General features: G+C 47.4%; 1 protein-coding gene across 9 annotated transcripts in view; it reads right to left on the bottom strand.

Moving 5' to 3' along the window:
- Positions 1-15,564, bottom strand: part of TLN2 (talin 2) — a 67,304-nt gene that overhangs the window by 36,446 nt on the left and 15,294 nt on the right. For 7 of the 9 annotated variants that reach the window (XM_087877962.1, XM_087877965.1, XM_087877958.1 and 4 more), the window contains exons 2-9: positions 7,463-7,630; positions 6,707-6,804; positions 6,178-6,307; positions 4,937-5,089; positions 4,325-4,467; positions 3,756-3,883; positions 2,774-2,837; positions 434-538 (exon numbers count right to left, since the gene is read on the bottom strand). In XM_087877962.1, the coding sequence (XP_087734088.1) occupies positions 434-538; positions 2,774-2,837; positions 3,756-3,883; positions 4,325-4,467; positions 4,937-5,089; positions 6,178-6,307; positions 6,707-6,804; positions 7,463-7,598 (957 nt within the window). In that variant the 5' untranslated portion in view covers positions 7,599-7,630. Of the gene's footprint in view, positions 1-433; positions 539-2,773; positions 2,838-3,755; positions 3,884-4,324; positions 4,468-4,936; positions 5,090-6,177; positions 6,308-6,706; positions 6,805-7,462; positions 7,631-8,089; positions 8,189-12,675; positions 13,362-15,564 lie in introns of those variants that run through there. The other 2 variants (XM_087877963.1, XM_087877960.1) reach the window with 2 other exon arrangements.

Below are 15,564 nucleotides of genomic sequence, written 5' to 3'. Positions count from 1 at the left end.
TTACTCTAAGTCAGAGGTGGGTGACTTTAGGACCTGTGGACTTCAACTCCCAGAATTCCTGAGCCAGCATAAGGGATTCTGGGAGCTGAAGTCCACAGGTCCTAAAGTTGCCATGGTTGCTCTATGTCTACTCAGTGTTTGGACTAGGAACCTCAGATTGGCTTTATGATAATGGCACTTGGCCTCTGGCATCTGGTTACATGAGGACAAACCCAGTCCAATCATTCAGATGTACCGATCCAGATCAGGAATGGATTTTGGCCAAGACCAAGTGAGGAAAGGAAAGTCTTTCAGTTCTTCCCTTAACTCTAAATTTTGTGAGTTAAAAAAGGTGTCAACTCTTTATCCAGGTTTTATAAAACATATTCTTCACTGTTGCAAGCACCAACCATTGAATCTCATTGAGTAAATTTAATTCAAGTCCAAATCGTACCTTCACCAGGAAAAAGGAGACTCCATAGGTCCTCAGAGACCGGGCCAACTTCACGTACTTCACTTTTGCCTCTATTTCTGTCATCTCTCCGCAATTCTTGTGTTCCTGTGGTAAAGAGGACTATTTTTGTCAAGCTGAAACCTCCTAGAAGGCCTAACTCGCTGTGGAACAGGCAGACTTTCAAGGTGCTGCTAGAGAGAGTCACCTCTGAACTTTTTAATTTATTCGCTTATCAAGATCCATAACCTGACAAGTCTCAACAGACCAGCCCCAGCTGGGCAAGGGTCTGAGGTGAAATGGGCCATCTTGGCCAAATGGGCAACGACCGGTAAGATCCCACAGAGTTGGTCTCCTCCGGGTCCCGTCAGCTAAACAATGCCAGCTGGCGGGCCCGCGGGGGAGGGCCTTCTCTGTGGCTGCCCCGGCTCTCTGGAACCAGTTACCTCCTGAGGTCCGGACCATCCCCACCCTATTGGCCTTCCGGAAAGCGGTGAAGACCTGGCTCTTCCGGCAGGCCTGGGGCCATTGATCTCACTCTTGCGATCCGGCGAGATCCAGCCATGAATGGTGTGAATGGGTTTTAATGTTTTTAATTTTTAAATGTTTTTTATAATGATTTTAAATGCATTGTGAGCCGCCCTGATTCTTCGGAGAGGGGCGGCATACAAATTGAATAAATAAATAAATAAATCTTCTCACTGTCTGACCTCCCTTTCTCAGCCATGCTCTCTTCTCCATCGTCCTTGCCCATGGTCTACATCCCTTCCTTTTTCAACCTAGCATCTGAGAGAGTCAGCCGAGGGTATTTTGTTTTCTGCAGCTCACGTCAGCTTTCATTAACCTCTGAGGTACCAGTGATATTTCAAAGATGTGAAATTCACGCATGGAAAGATATTTCCTCAGCCTTTGGAAGACAGGTCTCATCATGCCTCCATAGGCCTCTTGAAAGAGTTTCGCATCACATTTTTGACGCTTGGCATATTCCAGGATATGCCTGATGTAGGCGGCCAAAGTTTGTGCTATCAAGAGCAGAAAATGGGGATTTTTCAAGCTGTCCTGGATGTTCGTAGCACCTCTTTATACTTTCCCCTCCAGGCCAATTATAAATGTTGGCTTCAGCACAAGGGGATGCTCACTCACCTTGCGTTTAGAGCGAACCAGATTAGGCAACTGATTGCAACTTGGAGGAGAGGCTGGTCCCTATGCCAACTAATTAGCAAACCAGATGTCAAAAGTTTGCTTGCCTCCTGGAACCTTCCCTCCCTAAATAGTGAATCTCGTAACACATTTAGTAACAAATAGTGAAGCCCGGAGTAAAAGTTAGTTGTCTATTTTCAACAGATCTGAGACTGGTATCTTAGTCACTCCTGCTCAGTTTCGTTTGAAAGGAATTGTTAAAGTGATCTTAAGTAGCATTTTATTTTTTGAGAACCAAGACACAGATTAGGAAGGACCCGAAACACACGCAGGCCATGGCTCGGAAAAACAGCTCTCAGTTTGCTACAATAGGAATATTTCTAATTCCCAAACTCGAAAGAGTTTCAATCAGCGTCAGCCTTTGCCTTTGTCTTGTGCCCTCCAGATGCTGCCTGGGTGTGGTGGGAATTGAGACTGAAAACATCTGGAACACATCACCCTGGGGAAGGCGGCAGATCCTGACCGAGCAGATGAAGCCCCATGCTTTTCGTCAGCTGTTTCCCAACCAAATGTGTCAGTCCGTAACTTCCAGGGTCCCCACTGTTCACGCTGACTGAGAATGGTGGGAATTCTAGCTCCAAACATCTGGAGGGCATTTGATGAGAAAAGCTGCATTGGATGCAGCTAGTCATACAAGGGTTTCTAGCCCCCTTAGGGCCTTTCACATCCTCCCTCCCCATGCACTGAACTGAGCAGAACCCCAAACCCCTAAAACCTGTCATCCATTCCACCCTCAGAAGGCTCCTTTTTCCTTCTTAGGAAGGATGGCCCTTCTTTGCTTTCTACACTGCAGTCAGAAGCTATTAAACACCCTCCTTTCTTGAAGAGAACGCACTGAAAAGCGAACCAGTCTTCCAACCAGACACAAAACTATAATTTCGGGTAGGAAGTTTGCCAAAGAGAGCAAAAGAGAGGAAGAACACCTGTTTCCTTTACACTTGACAGAATGCCACAAAGCCAACGTGGGGCTGCACAAACCACACAGAGAGAGAGAGAGAGAGAGAGAGAGGGAGAGGGAGAGGGAGAGGGAGAGGGAGAGAGAGAGAGAGAGAGAGAGAGAGAGAGAGAGAGAGAGAGAGGAAAGGAACAGTGGGATGCACGCTGTATCCCGGCTGGGGGTAGAAGACTCCCTTTTTTAATTACCTGGAATATTCTCTTTTCAGCTCCTCTTTGCTTGATGTATTCTTTGGGGAGAAATTCTTTCAGACTGTAGGAACAAGAAGTCACCATTAATGAAAGGCCTTCTTCTCTTGAGTGGGAAACACTCAGCTGCAGAAGTTGGAAAGAAGATCCATGGAGTCAGGCTGGCTGGGGCATTCTGGGAATGGAAGTCCAGCAGCTGGCCAGTTGTAATTACTCCGTGATGAACATGCCTGGATGAGCCCCTCAACTGTCCATCTGCAAGGATTCTCCCTCATTAAAGAAAGCACCCTAAGGGGCAAACAGTGGGAACGAGGCCCTGGGGGTCTCACCCCCAATCAAGCCTTCTGGAGCTGAACTCTGAGCAGGGTGCAGCTCCGCTGTTCCCGAGGCAGATGCAAACCTCCAGATATGATTCAGCCACATTATTTAAATTCCGTGGAGCTGCTTTAGCAAAATCCGATGAATATCACCCACATCATTCAACATCAGCAGCATCAGGAACCCTTCAAGGGAGCTTCCAAAGGTGGACTCAGCCTTCCATCCTTCCAAGGTGGGTAAAATGAGGACCCAAAATTGTTGGGGGCAATATGCCGACTCTGTAAACCGCTCAGAGAGGGCTGGAAAGCCCTGTGAAGCGGGATAGAAGTCTAAGGGCTATTGCTATTTCCCTGAGGCTGGCATGGCGCTGCCTTGCCCGCTGAGGTGGCCCTGCATTTCCAAGGGGATGAGCATTGGCAAAGAGGGCCCACTCTGCCCTTCTGTGCTTTGAGGAAAGAGGCTGGGCGCAAGAACCAGACTGCAAGAGGCCTGGGGACGGCAGATGTCGCCCTAGTCTTCTCAGCAAGAAATGCTGGAAGTATCTTGGGGGGGGGGGGAGAGTGAGGGGGCGGGTAATCCCCAAAGACCAGCAAAGAATTGCTGAAGCAATTGTGCAGGCAGCTGCCCAGCTCCGGTGATCCCCCAAGGGAAGAGTCTCACTTACTCCAAGAATCCAGGTTTGTGCTTGTGCTCCACGTGAGGCCCGAACTGGATCTGTGCCTGAAAAGCGCCAAATTCACAGGCCTTCTCGAAGGATACTGGGTGGGAACCGTTCAGAATGTCATCACGGGCCTAGACGGCAAGCGGGGAAAGAGTCCATATCAGGCCCAAAGATCCCGACTCCTCCTTTGCCAACCCCCAAATTTTCCAAGAAACTCAGTACTTCCCTTCCTTACAAAGGAAATGAGAAGGAGCACCTTCCTGGCATCAAGTGGTCATTCAAAGCAGCATCAGTGGGAATAAAACGCCTCACCTTAATGGATTTACTAATAAATGGGGCTAAAGTACCCAATTCCAGCTTCCAAGATTCTGCAAACTAGTCCCCTTTCCTTTCAATAAATCTAGTTAGTCTAACTCTGCAAGAATCTAGTTTTTTGGGGTTGGGACCCACTGTTCAGGGCTTCACACCCACAGGTCGTGGTTTAACATGATGTGCAGATGGGCGGCTTGCTAAATCAACGAGGGTCAAACTGCCTTTGGCCAGACCAGCTGGTGCCTTAGCAAGAGGGTCACCTGGACATAGAGCAGGTTGAGCTGGACGGGGTCTCTGGAATCCACGTTCTGATCAGAGTAGAAGAACTTCCGTCTCAGAAGCAGCGTCTCGTTCTCATCCACCCCTTGTTCCCGAAACGTTCGGCTGTGATCCAACCAGTTCACTGGGGGGAAAAGAGAAGAAGGAGGCAGATCATTTCACAGCTGTTCTTCAGCTTAGCCTCCTTCAGATCACTGGACTGCAGCTCCCATGATTCCCTACGGGCTTGGCTACGAGTCACTATGGGAACTGGACAGCAGCAAGTTAGGAAGGAGAACATGCAGAGCAAGATTTTTTTTAAAAGACTCCCGAGAGCTGGTTAAGGAACCTCCTTACTTAGGACTGTATTTTAAACAATTAGAACGAGCCATGGTTCACTTTGGAGATCTCCAACTCCTTTTTTTAAATATATATTTTAACCCTAGATTTAGAGTGGGGGCATTTCAAGATATCTGCATCCCCCTCAGATTACGTGCAAATCTAAGATGTCCCTACTTAACTAGGGCTACCACGAAATCACTCCCATTTTCAAGGCGATCACATTCGAGTTCTTCGTCCCTGGAAAAGACTCAATATCCGAGGGAACCACTCACAGTCATCATCGGTATGCAGCTTGGCTTTTAATTTCTCCATCTTTTTTTCATCCCGTAGCAACGTCCGGTCCTTCTTCAGGGTCCCTGTGCCCTCTTCCTTCTTCTCCTCACTGCCTTCTTGGATTAAGGAATACTCTTCATAGTTGGTTATGCCTAAAAATGCAAAAAAGTCATTTTTCTGAGCTGCAAGAACTGGCATGGCTTGGGGAGAAGTCTGTGGGTCAGAACCACCCGATGAAGCCTCAAGAAAGAGCAACTCTTTGGAACTGTTCCCTGCCATTGACTCCCATGAATGAATGTTGCCCTTTCCAGAACTCTAAGTGCACCTGTCTTCTTCATCCCATCCAGCAAACAACAGAGTTGAGCAATAGAGGACAGGCACAAGGACTTCAGCCCATCCAGCAGCAAAAAAAGAGAGACTTTCTTCTGGCAGAAGAGAATTTGAAGCATCACATCTAATTAAGAGGACGGCATCCTGGCTGGGAGCTCCAGGGAAATAGGCTGCACAAGGTCAGCCTTCAGCCCTTGCAGCCCACTTTCAAATCAAGGAAGGCCTAAGAGAGGCAGACCCTTCTCCTTCGGTCCGCACCAAGGGCTACCCACCTTCTAGATGATAGCCAATTCACTGCACTACAGACCCAATTAATGGACAGCTGCCAACAGAGAGACAGAGCAAGAGATTCCCAGCACGGGTTCTCAATCCATGAAAAGGCTCTTTTGGACTAACTAACTACAGCCTGGCTCAAAAAACCACATTTCCTGGAATGTCACTTTTGGAAGCCACTCCTGATGGTTGATTACCACGGCCTGCCACAGAGTCTGCTCCACAGACTTTGTGCCCTCTTTCATGTGGGGTTTGGCCCCTTCAGATCATTTTGTCTGGAGAGGAGATTTGATTGCTCTTGTGTGGGAAATGGGGACGATCTGCTTGAAGGACTATCCTCTATAATAATAATACTAATACTAATAACAACAACAATAAGAACTTTATTTTCATTGTACGTGTATACACAGTATACCCATACAATGAAATTCACTTAACACCCAAAGACCAGGTCCAACACACATAACAATCCCCAAACACACTCCCACCCACCACAATTCCCCACCCCTAAACCACCCAAACAACAGACCAAGTAATGCTGTCCAACAGCTCACTGATGGTGGCCTTTTAGTTCATTGTTGAGTGCAATTATAGCTCTGGGATAAAAACTATATCATATATAAAAACTCTATCATACCTATCCGGCTGCAGATGGTCACCAGCAGTTCTCCAACGGTTTTAGAGTCATCCACCATCACCGTCTTCACAGAGCCGTCCAACATCCTGATTTTCTGGGGTCTCTGCTTCTTTTTGTATTCCAAAACATCCTAGGAAGTAAACCACCAGAATATTTCACAGGAGAGACAAAGTTGGTGGGTTTCTTTGATCTTGACCTCACCCAGGCAAGAAAGAGTCAAGGATACCCTAATTAGGACTTGCACCTCCAGGGATTCCCAGGGTTGTGGGCGAGAGGGAAATTGAAAGGAACCACTCCTGAACTCTTGTCAGGGAAGCTTTGTCCATGAGGTCACCAAGAGTCAAAGTGGATTCAAGGAGAGTTTACCTTTATGGTGCAGAAGGCAGTTAGGAAGCAAGAATATTGGCTTATCTGAACCACAGTTCCATTAATAGGCCTAACTGGTCCTGCTTGCCCCCTGCAGCCCCAAGAAGTGGAAGGGCTCACTTGTCCTTCTCATTCCTTGCCTGGAAGGGCCCAAGAGCCTTACCCCGTTCCGCAGCATGTAGTAATCCAGGGTCCTGCCGGCCTCCAGCCAAATGCCTTTCCGTGGATCTTCATCGGACAGAAACAACCCGTAGTCAGAGGCTGTGAGAGAAGACGGAAGAGTTGCTGAAGAAGCTGCCCGCTCTTTTAGATGTCCACCTTCCAGTCAAGCAGAGAACTTTGTCGGGGCCTTCAGATTCATTCTTTAGCCCTGGTCTTCTGCTGGCCCTTGCCCTTCACCCTCACCCCTATCTCCTTTTCTCTTCCTTTGACTATAATTGGCTCCCTTCATTCTGTAGGGTTTAAAGTTTATGATGCACGGATCAATGGATTGATTGTTCAGAGAGGGAGGAAGGAAGGAAGGCTCAATGTTGCTTCTATAAAGGGAATGAAGGTTTGTTGCTTTTCTGCAGTTAGGGATCTTCTAGGATCTGTGGCACAAGGTCCTCTGAACATCCCCACCTGCCTTCTCCTTGCCTCATTAAGCTGCTATGGAGGCAATGTTCTCAGATCTCTCTCTTGGCCATGTGAGGTTGTCCGTGGTTTGTTTGTTTATTCATCTAGCTGCCCACCTTAACAACTCACCCACAACCAGTGTCTCTCCAGACTCACTTGCCTGTTTAGGAGCCACAGGTTGGCATCCCGTCTAATCCTACAGATCGATAGGGTGATTCTCAAGCATCCCTTCTTGTTACAGCATTGATATGCAAGCGATGGTTTAAGGGAGCCAGCGTGGGACCCAGATTTGCCCGAGACTGACCTTGCCCTGTCTGAGCCTCTGGGACCCTCTCGCGGATAACCCGGCACGCATCATAGACTGCAGTGGAAGGTTCAAACTGCATCGTCTTCACCACATTGCATTGGCGGACACAGATTTTCAGCGACAAGGCAACCATGGTGCTGGATCCCTCGGGAGCTTTTATCTCACCTTCAAGAGAAGCAAAGGAAAACACTGGATGAGCATTGAGAAAAGAATCACAACTGCAAGACCTTCCTCTGAAACTGTCCCCCTCTGCTATCGCCACCATTCCACACTCTGGGACGCTGACTTAGAAGATGTCAAAATTATTTGCCCATCGACCCAGTGATGCCTACTCTGGCTAGCAGCAGCCGAGTGGAAAGCTTCCAGATCAATTTTTTTCCTCATCTGCTACTCAGCGTATTTTGATCTCAAAACCCAGCATGTAATTTGGGATCTTCTGCAGGGGAAGCCAACGTTCTGCCACTGAACTCCACTTCTACCATAATCGCTCTTGATATTATGGTGTGGAATTATCCATTCTCTCTGTCTAAAATGTCAAATCCCATGCCAAGCGGTAGCAGAGCGGGTCCAGATTACAATTAGTTGGAATCCTATGGGGACGCATCGGTTTGCTTTCAGTCTTACTTTAGGATTTATGTGAAGCTCCAACCAGTCAGTGAAAGCTCTCTAAGCAGGCTTGGGGTTTCCTCCATTTGCTTCATGCAAACTCCTCTTCTACCTCAACTGTGGTGGAGAGGAAGGGGGAAGGTCTAGGAGAAGCATCTTATACTCTAACTCATCCCAAAACAAGTCTTGGGCCAACAGCACCAGGGCCAGAAGCCTTCTACAGCCCCAACAGGACCCAACCAGTTGGAAGTTGAGTCCAAAAAGGAGCCCAACCTTCTCATAAAGTTAGAGAGAGCCAAAAGCACCTCTCCCCCTTTAGGACATGACTCAGTCAGCCTATTACTTAAGTGGCTCTCTAAAAGCTGGAGTTGATTACTGTCAAGGCTGCCCTTTGCTGGCTCTCCGAGAGATCTGCTTCCTTCTTTCCAGCAGCTGATCCCAGGATGGGCAGCCACCACAACCTGGTCCTAGAGACAGCCCACCAAGAGAGGGAAGGCATGAGCAACTCCTGGGCTTAGCAAAACCTTCCTCCCACCCAGAGAGAGGGGGTGTTAGATGGCCTCCCTGCAGAGGCAGGCACTTCCCGCAGAGAAAGGGACAACACCCACAACACTCAGCAGGGGTCTGGAAAATTTTAGGCAGTTACATCAGGCTGTTCTCCAAGAGGCTGCAGCTGATGGACGAGGGAGATGGGTGGGGAGGGGTGGGGGGTGCAGGAATGCCCCACATGTTCAGGAAGGACGATGGCTGCCTGGTGGCTTCTCCCCATGCGCTGGCAAAGGTGCACCACCTTCCCAAGGGCTAAACGGGGGACACAGTTGCGCAACAGGCTGTCAGGGTTCCAAATGATACCAAATCCAAATTCCACCAAATGAAAACTCTCCAGTCTCCAGAAGCTTTTCATTAGTGAAAACTAAGAAGGCTTATTCCACCATGTCATGCCCCCTTTACCACTTATTCTGCATCTTACAGCTTCTCTCAAATATTTCCACACACTACATGTGGCTTTTTTTTTTTTTTTGAAATGTCAAAGACTCCACTGGGCAAAGAGAGATGAAAAGTTACAGCTCTCATTTCTGAGCTCTTGAAACACGCCCTGCAAAAAATGGCAAAGAATATTGTACCGAACTCTCAATCCCAACTCTTTGGGGCAAGGAAGGGCTTTGCCGTTGGATGAAAAGGGGAGGATGGCAGTTCCAGACTGGAGGGTTATTCTCACTAGATCCGGGGCCTCCAAACTTGGCAACTTTAAGACTTGTGGACCAACTCCCAGAATTGCACTGGCTGGGGAATTCTGGGAGTTGAAGCCCACAAGTCTTAAAACTGCCAACTTTGGAGACCCCTCCGCTAGCAAACTGGAATCTTGAACTAGAAATCTGCCAGTCACACCTGGAGGACATCCGGTCCTTTCTCTGCAGCAGCTCAGGAGCTCACTGCTGGTTGGAGCCCAGCCAAGCAAAGGGATGTCAATGAACATTTTGCCAGGCCTCCCTTCCTTTCCCCCAAATTGGACAGGACAAGTGCAGTCGAAGCCCTCCAAAAGGGAAAGCTGTGAAATCTCTCCTTCTCCAACCGCTGAAACCAACCCAAATCAAAGCCATCACATCCCATTAAACTGAAGTTCTGCTAAAGATGAAGTTCATCCAAAAGTGACATCTAAACATCTGGAATTCTGGCATGATCCAGCTTCGTAATCAAAAAAAGCCACTTCTCAATCCCAGGCCTGCCCCACTGAGCCTGCGGATTTTGTTGTGCTTGGATAGAGAGTTCGTCAGGAAGCTGGGAGGACCTTCTTTTCCTCTGATGAGTCAGCAGTTTGCACCAAGAAGCTCACAGACCACACCAAGGGGGCAGAGTTCAAAGCCTGTTGTGGCCTTTTATGGATTTCCAGAAACCACCCAAATAAGCACTATCTTCCATCCCAGATCTCTTCCCTCTGACCACGAACGTGGGGGGTTGGATGAGGGCAAACAGGACTAGACTAGACTTAAGTGAGTTGATCACAAAACGTAGCCTGGCAAAGTTTAGGGCAGGTAAACATCAGAACACAAAGCGAGAAGTCTGGAGAATTGGAAGGAAGAGGTGGGCTGGTTAGCTTGAAGCCAGGCTGGCAAGCACAAGCCATCTCTCTGAGCCAATGGACTCCTGAAATTATGAGCACCTCCCTCGGGTGCTCCTGCAAATTGGATTCTCTGGTTAGTCACAAAACACCACACTCTGCAAGAGTCTGCAACCACCATGCTATTCTATCCATGTCAAGTCAATGCGGAGTCTATTTAATTGCCGTTGGACAGAAAGCACAATGACCTCTGTGTGGGCGCTGCTGGCATCCCAGGGAAGGTGGTTTCAAGGGTTCCTGAGCAGGAGAGCACCTGAGGATACATCATCATACAGGTCCTGCTTCGGTTGCCAAAAAACTGCGACTCTTTCAGCCAGTCAATTTATGACTGAATGAAGAGTCAATTTACATTCCGTTAAGACTTAAGCAGATGTTGCCCCCACAGGAGAACTTAAAAATGCAAATCTATTCCCCTTGTCAAACCTTCATCTGCAACAGGGCAGTGATGTCAGCTTATCTCAGAAAGTTCTTGTCAGGAAACAGGCATCTTTGTCAAGGATTTGAGCTCCTTGAGATCAGCTGTTGTAAGGCATCTTAATGCAGAGAAAGCTGAATTAATAAGACTCTATTGATCTCTGAAAGGCCAGAAGCCAAGGAGCCCAGCTGCTTTATGGATAAAAAGGGAAACAATCAATCAATGCCCCAGACTTTATGTCCATTTGCAAGGATGTTCTTTTTCCAAACATAGCAAACTACGTTCAGAGCATCTGAAGAAGATGACTCTATGAAAATCAATGACATCCCTGGACAAATTAGGGCAGTGGTATCTTTCTGAAAGAGGCCCAAAGGCTGCTGTTCCAACAGTGGAGATGCGGAGATGTTCACAAATCCACACTCCTCACAACTCTGGATTCTCAACCGAGTATACTTAATGTTTCTAGCCTGCCAGCTGCTTTCTTGAGCCAGACCTTTGCTTACCTACCGGAGGATCACCACTCAGAACAGGACAGGCATGGGAAAGAGCCAATCACAGAATTATGGGGTTGGAAGGGACCTTGAAGGTCTTCTGGTCCAACCCCCAGCCCATTGCAGGACTCCTCATACCATTCTGGACAAATGGCCATTGGCCCCTTTTTTTGGAAAACCTCCAGTGATGCAGCACCCACAACTTCAGGAGGCAAGCTGTTCCACGGCTTAGAAGCTCAATCAATCAATCAATCAATCAATCAATCAAGGGTTTCAGAACTGGCTTACTAATCAAGAGCTTCTACCACTGTCTGCAATTCAATTTTGGCACCCAGACGAGCTGGATAGTTGCTGGGGTGCCCAAGGGAAAAGAATTTCTCCTTCTTCCTTTATTTATGAGCTACTTCTCAAAAATAAGCCGGCAGCAAATCCCTTCCACTGCACACAACCGAGATGGAACTTCACCTTCCAAAGAGCATCACCTGGAGCAGCCTTTTATCCTGGCACTGTGGCTTCCATCTCGTGGCGAGGCGGTTCAATTTTGTGTCCCACAAAGCAGCCAAGAATTTAGCAGACGTGAGAAGCAGTAAATCCATCCCAGCCTCTGTCAGGACGAGAGCTGCTCCAGTTGGACAAACCCGCCCTGATGCTCTTTCTTGGCAGGTGCCCGGCCGGGACTGGCATCCTGCTGAGGCTGCAGCTCAGCCTTCCCCTGACGAGAGTGTCTCGGGAGGGGCCGCGGCTGGGCTGAGTGGGCTAGGGGGAAAGAAATCTGAACCTCTCTGCCCCTGAGCCCCTGCCTTCCTTCAGGGTGCAAGAAGGGGGGTTGCGAGCAGAGGAGTTAAAAAAAGCTTACAAGACATCCTCATGACCAGGAAAAGCGCCTTTCCTTAGAAAAGAAAAAAGAAATGTCTATTCTCATGGAAAGAAATAATAGACAGTTTAGCACTGGAAGAAAGATAATCTATCTGGGGAATTCTGGGAGTTGAAGTCCACTAGTCTTAAAGTTGCCAAGGTTGGACCCCCCCTGGTGTAAATCTAGCAAACAAGAATGCACCTTCTCTCTGCAGAGAGCAAAATGACTTTTGGGGAGAAAGGAAAACTTTCACTTTTGAATTTCTTGGATTTTATCCAAAGCGAAAGTGCTTTCTCGCCAAAAGCAGAAGTAACTCAGATTTGGCCCAAACTCTGGCTCATAAACATGCAAAAAGTTTAATTCTGCCTATGGTGCAGAAGGGTCTCATCTGACTTTGTTAGTGGATGTACAAGTACAACACGCCCACCTACACACATCCCTTATTGGTAGAGATCCCAGGAGGGCAAATTTTGGAGTTGGGACTCCCTTTGCACAAATCCCATTCTGTCTTCCACATCCTTTCATTTGAAAAAAAAGCCTGTTAGAATGAGTAATAGTCTCTCTTCAAGATGTTCTCCTTCTCTGAAGGAAATAACATATTGCCCACCTGGGACCAAATTCTACATTTTGTACCATGAGCTCAGACTTGGTGATCTTCCCTGATTTTCACAACAACAGATTTATCTAAAGTTTGCTCTGAAATATTAACAACTCGGTACTTACATGTTACAGCTGAGCATCAACGCTAACAGAGTTTGTATCCCACATGAGGAAACATTTGAGGCACTGGGAACGATTTGAACCCGAGTCAAGCCCGCTTGCTTCCAATCCAGGAAGCAAAGAATTATGCTCAATTTTTCACCAAAGGGAAGGAGGGAATTCCATCGGAAGATGCTCAGCATAGCTGGGAGGGGAGTGGTGGCTCAAAGGATCACCCCAGCCTGAGTTGTAAGAAAATGAACTCAAAGGCACAGCATCTCCCAGGAATTTTGGATCAGGGCTAATCCAATTTCTTGAGTCTGTTCTCCATGAGCTGAGGCACCGCCTTGTTCCATAGAATTTGAAGGTCACAGGACACCTCAGAACACCCTTTCTCCAACTTGGCCAGATGGGTGGACTTCAACTCCTAGAATTCTCCAGCCGGCCATGCTTGAGGAGAAGGTCACTTCCCCAATTGCTTCCCCACCCATCTTAACAAGAGAGGGCTCACTGGAAGCAAATCAACCCCAAGAGCGTCCAGGTTGAATGAGGCGAGAGACCTGCCTGGTCCACCCTCAGCCCCATTTCCTCACAGTGGGCAAGCAGCTGCCCGAGGAAGGTCATGAGAAGGTCCACCAAGGCAAGAGGAGGCCTTCTCTTTCTGTGTCAGCTCAAGCCGTTATTTCCACCTTGCCTCAGCATTCTGCAAGCTCAAGAATAAAAAAAGGGAAGACATTCTTTCAACCAGAAAATTAAGCAGCTGCCTTGAAAATCAAGATTAAAATCACTGCCGCTTTCCTTACCCTGAAAAGAGAAGAATCAGTAAATATTTCGTGCCACTTCCCTATGAGTTGCAGGAGGTGGCAAAGCCCTTTTACAAGACACAATTCACCCTGACACGGACTCCCCACTTGAGAAAGGGAAGGAAAAGCATTCACAGTTCTCTTTCTCGTCAGGCCACGTTCCCCCCAAAGGTTACATCCATACCCACAGGCTAAATGAACCCCAAACAACATGGTGGTAGATTGAGTTTTTAAATTATGGCCTTAGAGATGTGGCCGTCTAGAAAGCAGCTCAGTAATTGGAAGATTTGAAGGAGCCTTTTTTAACCAGGTCTGACAGCTAAAGCTCACACAGGCTGCTACGGAAGATTTCCGGATGCCGAGGCTTGCAAAACAGGCCGTGAGAGCATTGTGTAGATAGTGCAAGGGAAGGCACAAAATATTACCTTGAAGCATTGTGGGGCTCTGCCTGATCAGAGTAATGTTTCTCAACCTCAGCCACTTGAAGATGGGTGGATTTCAACTCCCAGCTTCGCTGGCTAGGGAATTCTGGGAGTTGAAATCCACCCATCTTCAAGTGGCTGAGGTTGAGAAACACTGTATTAAACCACTGATAACCTACCATATCCCAGTTACCAACTTCCTAACCACGCAACGTATCCTACTTTTGCATTCCTTTTCCTTATATTTCCTTGCAAATATAATATAAATAGAAATGCAAATATAAAAGCCCCCAGCCTAGATTTTCTTTTGCTTTTGGTCAGTTGAAACAGAGAAAGCAAAATAGAAAAAAAAAACCCCCAAAAAATGGAACGTATAACATATCACAGTCATTATGGTTACTGCACGCAAACAAATCAATTACGTTTCGGGTGTGTTTTCTGGAGTGGGAATATTTCAACTAATAAACAGAAACAGCTTGGGTTTTGCATGCACACCAAAAAAAAAAAAAAAAAAATCTGTTAGGGTTTCAAAACTTATATTTGTGTAGGCTCCGGTAGGGTGGGGAGCACACAACACAACAACCAAAATAGTGATTTATTTTACAAAACCTTACTGGGCGTTTTGATCCGCTTCCTTGGATCTTTTGTGAAAAAACGACATGCATGCTTGTTTTAAGGAAGTACAGAAGAAACTGTTACAGACGTATAATAAATATTTATTCTTTGCCCAAAATCAGGATTGGGAGACACTAAACAGAGCTGGTCCTTTTCCAGCTGGAGGCTTCATGTAAACCAAAACTGGAGAATGAGACCCAGCAGAACTTGGAAAGCACCCAGAAAGTCTCCTGCTGGGCTCAACTGGGGTACGGTGAGCAACCTAAGATGCTGCCTTGCTTTTAACTCACGCTATAATTGGGGAAGTCAGCTAAGCAAAGGCATGAAACTAGCTTCAAGCCAAGGATTTCACATTTCACTCAGACGGTGAATTTCAGCAGGTAGTTAGACCAGGGGTGAAATCCAGCAGGTTTTGACAGGTTCTGGAGAACTGGTAGTGGAAATTTTGAGCAGTTAACCGGCAAATACCACTGCTGGCTGGCCCGAGTGGGGTGGGAATGGGGATTTTGCAGTATCCTTCCCCTGCCACATCCACCACGCCATGCCCACAGAACCGGTAGTAAAAAAAATTGAATTTCACCACTGTTTTAGACCCATTTGGGCACCTGGTGACATGATGGCAAGTGAAAAGCTAATCTCCGTGGGAATGAAAGAACGCAAGAGGGCAGCTGGTGGGACCTGTTCCCCCAGCCCCCAAGCCCAGGTGGGCAGGAAGCAGCTATTTTGCCCTGTAATTCTGCTTCCTGGTTAGAGAAAATTATTACGTTTCTCTCACGGTTTTATATTTTACACTCAAACTCACACCATAGTCTTTTTCTCAAGAAGAAAACTCGTGCAAGCAAAGGAAAGAGCACACCACCTCTATTTGGGGCACCATCCACTCTGCCTCACCTAAATTTAGCTCTGATCTAAATAAGCTTCCACCCTTTCAGGACCCCCAAGGAACCACAGCCCTCCCTCCTCTCTCTGGAATCACCCGGACATGCTGGAATCTCTCTCGCACACACACAGTCTAATTCTGCCTATTTCCCCCATAATTCAGAGGATTTAGGAGAGAAACCAGGTCCTTTTCT

Source organism: Pantherophis guttatus, chromosome 13 (genome assembly GCF_059756535.1).
Source record: "Pantherophis guttatus breed Tessera chromosome 13, ASM5975653v1, whole genome shotgun sequence".
In the NCBI taxonomy this organism is placed as follows: domain Eukaryota; kingdom Metazoa; phylum Chordata; class Lepidosauria; order Squamata; family Colubridae; genus Pantherophis; species Pantherophis guttatus.
This window is presented reverse-complemented; position numbering and strand designations above follow the sequence as displayed.